Source organism: Taeniopygia guttata, chromosome 10 (assembly GCF_048771995.1).
Source record: "Taeniopygia guttata chromosome 10, bTaeGut7.mat, whole genome shotgun sequence".
In the NCBI taxonomy this organism is placed as follows: domain Eukaryota; kingdom Metazoa; phylum Chordata; class Aves; order Passeriformes; family Estrildidae; genus Taeniopygia; species Taeniopygia guttata.
The window spans coordinates 2047377-2058312 of record NC_133035.1 but is presented as its reverse complement, the minus strand read 5'-3'; the positions used below and the strand labels follow the sequence as shown (position 1 = coordinate 2058312).

The 10936-nt window shown below is 57.4% G+C and overlaps 1 protein-coding gene across 1 annotated transcript in view; it reads right to left on the bottom strand.

Moving 5' to 3' along the window:
• Positions 1-210: 210 nt before the first annotated feature.
• LOC121470534 (uncharacterized protein C15orf39 homolog) overlaps positions 211-10936 on the bottom strand; it is a 29463-nt gene continuing 18737 nt past the window's right edge. Inside the window, 14 exon segments of the mRNA XM_072934013.1 lie at positions 211-255; positions 677-783; positions 1153-1307; positions 1629-1687; positions 1816-1940; positions 2021-2157; positions 2405-2463; positions 2586-2689; positions 3113-3267; positions 3865-3923; positions 4352-4467; positions 7779-8060; positions 8063-8399; positions 9132-9358. Coding sequence (XP_072790114.1) covers positions 211-255; positions 677-783; positions 1153-1307; positions 1629-1687; positions 1816-1940; positions 2021-2157; positions 2405-2463; positions 2586-2689; positions 3113-3267; positions 3865-3923; positions 4352-4467; positions 7779-8060; positions 8063-8399; positions 9132-9358 — 1967 coding nt within the window.

Here is a 10936-nt window from a genome sequence, read left to right as displayed (position 1 = left end):
CCTCAGCAAACACACATCCTTCACAACTGGGATTCACGGTCTACAAACAGTTTATTTAAGATACAAAATTATCACTTTAGACACCTGAGTCTGCATTCTGCCCAGGGAGCACCTGGCAGCTGCAGCCACAAGATCAGGGAGAGCTTCTCAGCATCTCCTTCCCACCTACAGCCCCTCTCCCAGCGCCCCCAGCTGCTGCTGCTTCTCTCCTCAGGCAGAAGTGCTCTGCCACTCAAAGTGACCATCCTCAGGGTCCTGCAAGGCAGAGGGAAGAAGTCACTTTAAACAGCTCCAGGGAAGGCAGGAATGAGCTCCCTTCCCTCCAGCTCCCCACAGGTTTCTCCAGCCCCAGAGATCATCAGCAGCAGGTAACAGAAGAACCTGTGAGCTGCAGAAACAGCAGCTCCCAGGCACAGAAGAAAAGCCAAGGGCTGCAAAGGCCTCTCACCTCTGTCCAGAAGCCCTGGTTATCCATTTCCAATGTCTGCATCCCCACTTCAGGGTCTCTCCTGTCCCAAAGGGCTCTTCCATCCTGCCAGCCCAGCCTCTTGGTCCCCAGGCACTGGGGAGGAGAGCACAGGGGCTGCAGCCCTACCTGGCCCCACAGAGCCCCTCAGCCCACCCCACACAAGGGCTCAGCTGCTGGTGCAGCCCAGCAGACAGAACTCGCCCTTACCACGAGCACGACGGGCGCAGCGATGATGCAGAGGCCACCGATGACCATGATGGCCACTCCGTAGGCTGGGAAGCCCGGCTGGGGCCTGGGAGGGTCCAGGGTGTCCTCTGGAGCAGAGCACAGCTTTTAGAGCCTGGGGCAGCCAGCTCTGCCCCACGGGGTGCCAGCCACCCCCTCTGCTCCAGGACAAACACAGGGGATTGCAGAACATCCGCTCCACACCCTCCATGCCTGTTCCTCCTACCCTACACCAGTCCTGCAGCAGAAGGTCTCCAACCCCCCTGCCCCAGGCCATGCAGAGGGCAAGGGCACAGCTGCTGCTGACATTTTCCTTTCTGCTCCCCACACCAGCCAAGACAACAGAGCCTCTCTGCACAGCAGGGATCAGGACGGGCTCAGCTGTGGATCTGCTCTGCTCACAGTGGAGGCCTGGGGCCTGTGGAGCTCACAGAACCACGGCCCAGAGGGGAGCTTACCTCCCACAGACAGAGAGTGTGGATCCACCTGGATGTCAGAGCCAGCCAAAGCCTGGTTTGGCCCAACCGAGCGCACAAGTGTCTCCAGAACCTCCACACTGGTGGGAGCGGGGTGACGGAAGATCACGTTCCCATGGCAGATCAAGGAGCCAGGCCTGCAGACAGGGTTGGGAGGAGCTGCAGCAGCTGCCAGTCCCACCATGACCCCACAGTGGCATGGGGTGGGCACTCCCAGCCTCCTCCCAGGGGGTTTTGCTCAATAGGAAGAGATCTCCACACCCAGGGAGCCCTGGGATGGAAGGGACATCCCTGGAGGTCCAGCACATCACCACTGATCCAATGGCTAAATGCTTGACCTCAGCTTCCTCTGCAAACCCTTCTGGAGCCAAAACCTGCCGCTGTCAGCCGTGAGCTGCTGGCTGAGATCTGAAGGGAGACCTCCCTGGCCCAGCAGAAAGAACCGCTGCCCCACTCACAGGAATCCTTTGATGATCGCTGTCAGGAAGGTGGGGTAATCCCTCAGGGCTCTCGCCACCTGGAAGAAAGGCTGTGCTCAGCTCAGCTGTTTGGACACCCCAAAGCAGCCCCTCTTCCCCCCATGCCTCTTCCTCTCACCCTGCTGGGGGGACCTTCATCCCCTCTTCCCAGCAGCCCCATTCCTACCGCATCGCCAAGGTCCCTGGAGAGATTGTGGTGCTCGGCAGAGAGCGGATCCCAGAGCTCCTGGCTGAAGTGTCTGTTGGTGACGACCAAGGAGAGAGGGTACACGTGCAGAGCGAGCTTGGACCCTGAAGGAGCAAGGAACAAGTGCTGGCTGGGCAGATTTGGCAGCCACCCTGCCCACAGCACACCCGGGGACTGTCCTTACCCTCCACCGAGAGGGAGCTCAGGTCCAGGGAGAGGCCCGAGAGCGCAGTCAGGGCTTCCAGAACCTCCGTAATGTCAGCGTGGACAACCGTGTCTAGGTAGAGGTCTCCAGTGATCTCCGTGTTCCCACCCAGGTCTCTGAGGGGAGAGAAGAGCTCTGAGCAAGGCAGGAGGGTTGGGACCCAGCTCCAGCACCTTTCCTGGTGCTTTTCCCCTGAGAGCCCACACAAGGTGCTCAGTTACAGTTTGCTCCAGCTGCACATCCCCTCCCAGCTTCTCCCATCCTCTCCATCCTTGCAGCACAGCTAATTAGCTGCAGAGGGCACAGGAGAGAGTGAAGGCAGGGAAATGAAGAGGTTGGCAGAGGAGTGGCTGCATCCCATACCTGAGCTGGGAGATGGTGAAGTTCCTGACGTGGTAGAGGGCACTGGCAGCTGCGGTTACCTGGGCAGGGAGAAGAGAACAGCTCACACCTTCCCTGTTTAGCACAGGTTACTCCACCCCCAGGCAGCCTGTGCCCATTCTCCCAGCAGCACCTTTGGAGGAGCCCCCAAGGCCTGGCATACCTCTCTGACCAGCCTGTCCAGAGGATCCATCCCGCTCACCCCAAGCTGGGAGCCGGTGAGGGAGATGGACAGCTTCTCGGGCTCCAGGTTCTCCAGGCTGAAGCCTAAGGGAGTTTGGAAGAGTCCTGCTCATACCTGTTCCTCCAGCGCCCTTGGGAGATACTGCCCAGCCTTGGGCTCATCTGTGGCCGCACAGCAAAGGCAGGAAGCAGCAGGGCACTGAGCGAGGAGGAATCCCTTTGGATGTGGGAAGGGGTTGGGATGTGGCATTTCCCAGCACAGGAGAGCCGGGGCAGAGAGGGGAGGCCAGGGAGCCGAGCAGAAGCTCTGGCCCACACAGGTCCAGCTGCTCCAGATGTGCACTCCACCACCCTTGACACCCTCACACAGGTTTTACACAGGCCAGGAGAAGGGATGTCAAGGGAAGGAAAAGCCTGGAACCCAAACTGAGCGGGTTTTGGCTTTGAGAGAGGCACGAGGAGGCTGCTTGGCAGCAGCCCTGCTGTGGGAAGAGCTTCAGGACTCACCACCGGACTGGACAGACTGGGGCTCCAGCTGCCAGCTGAAGATGCTCCTTCCCTTGCTGGCCTCTGTGACGACTGTCCGGATGAGGTGGGAGCTGGTGGGAGCAGGAGCATCCCCCCGGAACAGAACCTCCCCTCGCACCACCACTGAGCCATTCCTGGCAGAGAGAGGAGACAGTGGGCAGCACACCTGCTGCCTCTTTTTTCTCCAGGTGCTTTTCTCCAGGAACTCAGACAGGGATCCCTTGGCATGATGACACCAGTGAGGGAGTGTAGCCCCTCACAATGACCTGTCTGGAGCAGTTTCCTGGGCTGACCCTTCCCTCCAAGCCAAACCTGCAGCAGCTTGGACAAAAACAGAGACCACTGCTGCTTCCAGCAGGATCCATCCTTATTACACACACCCCAGTATTTATTTATATCTGCTATGGGAAAGGTTGAAGAAAGTCTCAGGAACACCCAGGAGGAAAGCCAAAACAGCCTACACCAAGAAGCATTGGTTAGAGCAGAGGTTGCTGCCCTTATCAGCCATTCACTCCAACATCCACCTCCCAGCCTTCTGGGAGCAAAGGAAAAACATTCTTTCACACGTGCTGGTTATGGCTGCAGCCATTCCTCTGGCATGCACCTTTCCCAAGAGAACAGAGTCTCTGTCAAAGTTACGTGTAACCAGTTGCTCTTCCACACAGGACTGCCTTAGGGCCAGGGTGGCTCCCTCAGGCCACTGCTGCCTCAGAACCCAGCCCCACACTCACAGGAACTCGAGGACATTTGCCTGCAGGAAGCTCTGGTAGCTGGACAGCATCTGGTTGAGCTGGAAGGGAGAAGCAGCTGGTAATTAATTGGGAAGGTTTCCCAAGCTCCCACACATGTACAAAGAGGGGACAATAAATACGGGGAAGTCAGCTCAGCCAGCCTGGGGAGGGCACCCTGGCACCCCAGGGAGTGCCAGCCCTCTGGGAATGCCTGGGGATGAGCTGGGACACCCAGAGCAGCCACAGCATCCTGGCAATAATACCATGTGCCATGGCCCTGGGGGCTGCCAGAGGTGAGGGGAGCCCAGTCCCACCTCAGACCAAGCTCCAGCGGAGCAGCGCCAGGGGTTCACCCACCTCCACCATGCCCAGGTGGGCAACAACCAACCAAGGGCTGCTGCAGCACACAGGCGACTCCCCCAGCAGGGCCTGGCACCACCCCGCAGCCCAAAGTGCCAAATGTGTCCCAGCCACCTGCAGCACCCACCATCAGTCTCACATCTGCCTCCAGCTGCCGGTAGCTCTGGGAATTCCTGCTGCCCAGAGCCGGGGCGAAAGCGATGCCCAGCAGCCGGAATTGCAGGGGCAGCACGTGCACAGGCGCTGCGGGCAGGGGGAGGCTGGAGGGGAGGGGTGCAGGGGGTTCCATCCCTGGGGAGCCAGCTCTGCCCTCGCTCAGCAGCTCAGCCGGGCTGGAGGCCGCTCTGGTGCCTGCAGGGAGAGGCTCCCTGGCTGGGGAGGAGCGCTGGGAAGTGCTGGGGCCACTGGACACGACGTGGGCATCGAGGGTGACTGCTGTGGGCACAGCCAGGGTCTGGGAGCTGAGCAGGGAGCTGGCCACACGCCCAGCGCCAGGAGAAGTGGGCGGGCAGGATGCAGATGTCACGCTGCTGCGGGTGGCAGGGCGGTGCCCAGGCTCAGAGCCACGCTGCAGAGCTGGCTGTGGGGAGCAGGGGGGAGGCACAGAGCCTGGGCTGGCAGGGCTGGGCCCTGCAGGTCCTGCTGCAGTGGGAACGGGGCCCACAGATGCTGTCCCGGGCTTGCTGTGCCTGGATCCTTCCATCACAGCCGTCTGTCCAAGCTCTGGGATGGCACCGATGGCTGTGGAGCTGATCCCAGGCACGGTGGGACCTGCAGGGCAGGGAGCCCTGGGCTGTGCTGGGGAGGCTCCAGGGGACATCGGCAGTGCAGGGGGAGAAGGCCACTCACTCTCTATCCCCGAGGTGACATCAGGAGCCCCAGATGCCACCGTGGGCAGGGAAGAAGGCAGCCCCTGCTGACTGTGGGCACCAGGAGCTGTGGCAGTGGTAGGAAGTGATGCCAGGACAGCACCCAGGAGTCCAGAGCCATTTCCTGGAACCGGGGCCAGCAGAGCACCCACCGAGGGAGCAGCTGCCCCAGGTAGGGCAGTGCCAGCAGTGCCCCAGAGCCCCTCTGGTGTCAGGGCAGGGGGCACCTCCACCGTGCCAGGGCTCAGCCCGGCCGAGCTGGGTGTCCCTTGCCTGGGCAGAGCAGAGGCCACCACCTGCTCTGCCGTGCTGGGGCTCCCTCTCTGGGAGGCCGAGGAGCCCGGGGGACCCCAGGTGACAGCAGCCAGAGCGCCCAGGCCGTAGGGGACAGCAGTGGCACACACGCACACGGCCAGCAGCAGGAAGGCTCTGCACCACAGCCTGCGGGCAGGGACAGCCCCGCGGGCAGCAGGACACGGGGCTGTGCCCGCAGCCCCTTCCCTCTCAGCACGGAGCATCGTTCCTGCCCGCAGGGCAGCAGCAGCGTCCGGGGGGCTCGGTGCTCCAACCCCTCGGCCCATCCTGGCAGGGCCACAGCGAGAGCTCAGCTGTGGAGAGGGACAGCAGCAGATTTAGGGTGGGGCTCTGCAGCTCCCACATCCCAGGGCCTGGCCCCTTCCCAAGCTTCCCATCCCCAGAGCTCCTCATCAAACCCCCTCCTGCTCCCCAGCAGCCTCCCAGCCCAGGAAAGCCTGTGCCAAGCCTCAGCACCTCCTGGGAAGCTCCCAGGGCAGCACAGGGATGGAACCAGCCCTGGGCTCAGACATGACCTCATTCCCTGCCCCAAACACACACCTGGCCCACAGAAACCTTCCCAAGGAGGGCCAGGACCACCAGCACCCCTCACCTGGCAGCACCCCTGCAGAAGAGAGCACCAAGGCCCAGCCAGACCCTGCCTTTTATCTGCATTCCCAGGGGGAGGATGTGGCTCCATTCCAGCTGTCCCCAATTAACACACAAACTCCTCTGCACTCTCCCAGGTGCAGCTGGAGGGGTCTCAGCTTCCCTCTGCTCCTCATGCAGCACTCAGCAGCAGCAGAAGCAGGAGGGGTTGGGCTTGTCCCTCTGGGCAGGATGATCCCCAAACCCTGCTGCTGCTCCCCAAAACTCCCTGCTTGTGTGGTTGTTGCAGTGCTCACCTGCTGGGCTCCCCTACCTGGGGTGACAGAGGTGGATTGCAGCACTTGGCCTTTGGGATCAGGCAGATTCTGTGCCTGCTGGAGGCTCACAATGGGGAGGGACTCTGGGGCCTCCACTGGGTCAGCCCAGGCTGCATCCCTGAGCACCCCAGACTCTCCTGCCCAGTTTCTGATGCTCAGACACCCACCAGCACCCTCTTCCCAGGCTGTCACCTGGGGAGTTTGTGGAGCCTGGGATGTGCTCCTGTGGTGGCATCCTGGACACTGGATCCAGCCTGCAGTGATGGGACAGAGGGGCTGGGCACAGCGCTCGTGGCTTGTTGCAGGCAGAAGAGGGCACGTGCATCAGGATTTGGGGACCCTCCAACCCCTGGGAGATCCTGTTATGCCCACACTGGGACACAGAAACAGAAGCAGGGCATGTCTGGAAACAAGCCAAACTCTTTTAAACCAGGTGAGGCAACTCTTCATATTCTTACAAAAAAATTAAATAAAGGGAAGGAACTTTTTTTCCTGGAACCATATATATGTACAAAACCAACATTATTTACAAACATTGCTTTCTGAATGGCTGTGCACAGGCATGGAGTGGTGGGAGGAGTGAGGAGAAGAGCAGCATACCCCTTACCCATCCCATCCATAGCCACCCCATGCCCACAATAAAACAGGAAGGCACCCCCAGAAAACCCCCAGTAGGACACACACCTTTTGGCTAAAATAAGCACAGTCTGGGTAAGGTCTTTTCTACCCATCCCCCCCACCCCATCTTCTTAGTTTAAAATAAATATCCCCTGTAGTGAAATGAAACTTGAGTAACCCTTGTTTTGTTCCTCCATGTCCTGCAGCAGCTTGAAGAACACCTGAGCAATGAGTTTTTAAGGCCTCTGCTGTGTACCCTGCTGCAGCCCCCAGGGCGAGGGGCTGTCCCTTAGTCCTGGGATGCCAACATCCCTCCTGGCATGCCCGTAACCCTTTGGGATGAAAGGATCCCTCCTTCCAAGGTCTGGCACCAAGGTGGTCCCTAAACGTGCATCTCCCATGTTCTCCTTTGGGACACGATCTGGGATGCAAAGCGATTTGGTTTTCTTTTCTTTAGGAGTCTTTAAATCTTTCATGCAGCTTTTTAGTTTAAATAAAAAGACACATATAAATTACAATACTTAAGGAAAAAAATAACACAAAACACATGACCTGAAGGCAGCAGCTCCTTATAAAGGTAAATCCAGAACATTTGTAAAATGTCTTCATTTATGATAACAAAAAACTTAGTTTGGGACTATGGAAGTCATCATTCCCTTGCCCTTGCTGCTGTGCCAGGTCTTTGTGGCACTATAAAGGTGAAAATGCCAGAGGAAGGGGATGGTTATTGGGAATGGCGTGGATAAAGCAGGAGGAAGCATTCAGAGAGGAGGAGGTGGGATGTCATCCCTGCAGTCCCTTTTTCCAAGGCTGGGGACGGTGCTGTGGCCATTTCCAGGCTACCTACCGAGCTGCTGCCGGATGGAGTTGTGCCAGTGGAGGTTGAGCAGGTCAGGGTAGATTTCACGAAGCCACTTGATCGCCAGGAGCTTCAGCATGCAGTAGGTGCAGCTCTTCAGCTCCAGGTCCCTCAGGTGCCTCTCCTCCGAGAGGGTGGTGGGACGCAGCTCCAACTTGTGCTTCTGCAGCACTTGGTCCACAAAGCTCCCGGGCAGCGTTGGGAAGAGCTTCTCCTTCACCACATGGATGGGGATGAAGATGGCTCCCGCCCGGACGACGTGGGGAAAGGGCAAGCAGACATGAAGGTCTTCAGCTGGGAGAGCAGGTCAGTGAGGAGCCTGGCCATGTCCTGGTAAGCCAGCCAGATCTCCTTGCCGTTGCTGGGCTTCTGAGGACTGGGAGGCTTGGAGCCATTCTTGGGGCTGGGCAGGGATTTGGGCATCTCTCCCAGCTCTTCTGCCAGCTCAGCTTTCTTCAGCCACTCCTGCAGGAGCTCTGGGGAGGAGCGGGACACTGAGCCTGAAATCGTGTCACAGAGCAAGGTGTGCAGGGAGGTGAAGTACTGCCCTGAGGGAGTCCGTGAGGGGAGAACACCAACCTTCTGGACCACCAACACCTTCTCCTCCACCTAAGTGGAGGGGGCATTGGAAACCAGGATCTGGGGAGGGTTTGGGGCCAGGATGATGTTGAGCTGGGGGCCAGGCTGTGGGAACAGGGGGGTGAGGGATGGAGAGAAGGCTGAGTGAGCTGGTGTGGGGGTGCTGCTGCAGGGGCTGGGCTGGGGGGCTTTTGAGCTTCCATCTTGCTGGGTGGGCTCAGTGCTGGGTGGGCTCAGTGCTGTGTGGGAGGAGGGCAGCAGTTTGTATTTCTAGAACATGAAGTTGGCTGAGCTCTGGAAGCTGCTCTTGTCCCCAGAGTCCGCCTCAGGCACCCGGGGCTGTGCACCCTCTCCTGACCCCACCTTCCCTCCTTTAGCCTCTTTCTCCTCCTTATCCTCTCGGTCCAGTGTCCCCTCTGCAAAGCCAGGGGGTCTCTGGGTGTCCCCAGCTTCCACCAGTCTCTTCTTGAAGCCAAGGTCCAGCACCATTTCCTTAGGGGGTGGCTCCTCAGTGCCCACCCTGTCAGGACTGCCCTCCTGAGACTCCAGCTCTTGGGTCTAAGCCTTTGGCTTTTTAGGGATGCTCCCATAACAACTTTCCTCTTGGCTCTGCTCTGCATCACTGCCTGACCTCAGGCTGGACACCACTGAGACGTCTCTGGCAGCAGCAGGCTCCTGGCTGCCACCCGTGTTTTGGTGTGAGGAGTCCTCCCACAGATGCTTCCTGCAGTACAGAATGGGGTCTGTGACCTTGGCCCTCACCAGATACTCCTGGTAGGGTGCCAGGCAGAAGACGTTGTGGATCACAGGCACTGGTGGGGAGGATGACAAAGCCTTGGTGTCCCTCAGCACTTCCAGGCCTTTGACGGGGGTCACGGACAGAGAAGGGCGGATGAGCTCCTTGGCTGGATCCTTGACCTTGCAGGCATTTCCTTCCCCTGGTCCCCCATGGGGGGTGTCCTGAGGGGCCGGGCTGCTGTTTCTCCTCCCTGGGTACAGGGGTGTGACAGCTACTGCTGGTCTAAAGCTACAGAGATAATTGGGCCCAACAGACCCTTACTCGACCAGCCCAGCTCATCAGAAGGTAGAAGTAAACAAGTCCCCAAGTGTACTAATGATAGATTGGAGTTACGTTCAAACAGGGGACCTCTCTCAATCACTTGGAATCATGGATGCCCTCCTACCATTGGCCAGTCAGCTGGAGTTAAAATTTTCAGTCAATCTCGTTTGTATGAGCGGCAGATTTGAAACCCCTATAAAAAAGACCTTTCAGAAAAGAAACCTTGGCTGTTGCTGCAGGAGCACGGTGTGTGCTTGTCGCATTCCTGTCTCCAACGCCCCAGCGACATTTGGTGCCTGTGTGAGGATAACAAGCTGCCGTGGTATTGCAGGGTGATGGAGGAACTGAGGTTGCTGCCAGCCAGCTGGGTGGGCTGTGGGAATCTGCAGGCAGTGGAAAGAGCTGCTGGCAGTAGAGAAAGCCGTGGCCAGCAGAGGCCTTGTCTTAGATTGCAATGCAAGATGTCACCAAAAGCATTCTATGGTATTCTATTACCATCTGTTAAAACCAGGTGGGGCAGTGTTCTTTATCTCTTCCATGACCCGCCCTCCCTCCGGGGAGATATCTTCTGTTAATGGGCCATTGAGTGTCACTGCATGACTGATAAAATTACATCATCCCATTGTGAGATGCTCCACCCAGGGGAAGAAGCCAAGCATTCCTACCTGGATACAATCTGAGACTTTTCAACACTACAGGCAGCTTTTTCCACTGGATTCTCAGAGGAAGACCAGACCCGTCTACTTCACCACTTGATCTTCAGAGGAAAACTACACCCTTCTAAAGGATCACTGCTTCAACAGAACCACACCTGTCACTTGAGGAAGACTGCAGCCACCACTTAGTCAGACTGCAAACAACACCCTGACCCCAGGGTGTCAAGTCAAATTCTGACTATGTCAGTGGTTTGGGTTTTTTTTTTGTGCTACTGCATTTTACTTTAATTTTCCTATTAAATTGTAGGGATTTTTAAAATTTATACATAACAGTGAAGAACTGTTATTTCTATTCTCATATCTTTGCCTGAGGGCCCATTAAATTCTAAACTGTAACAATTTGGAGGGAGGGGTTTGCATTTTCCATTTCAAGGGAGGCTCCTGCCTTCATTAGCAGACACTTGTCTTTCAAACCAAGACAGAATCAGCCAACAAAGCAATACTATCTGATTCAGCCACAATTTTAGCACGTGAATTAATTATTTATTTAAGGGTGGATTTTATTTTGGTAATAAATCTACAGCCCTTTTGCAGTCCTCATTTGCACTATCCCATGCCAATTTTCAATTAAGTGATTTCTTGCATCATTATTCATTACTTGCTTTTCCATGGCAGCAGTAAGAGTCGGTCCAAAGATCCCTCATCTGCCTCATGAACACCATCAAGAATGCAGATTAAAGCCCCCCCTAAGGACTGAGACCCTTACAATTCTAACACAGGGGCACTGGCCTGACTGAAGCGGGATGTCTGCCAAGTGTTACCTGCAAATGTGCTCGCTGGACCAAGACTGC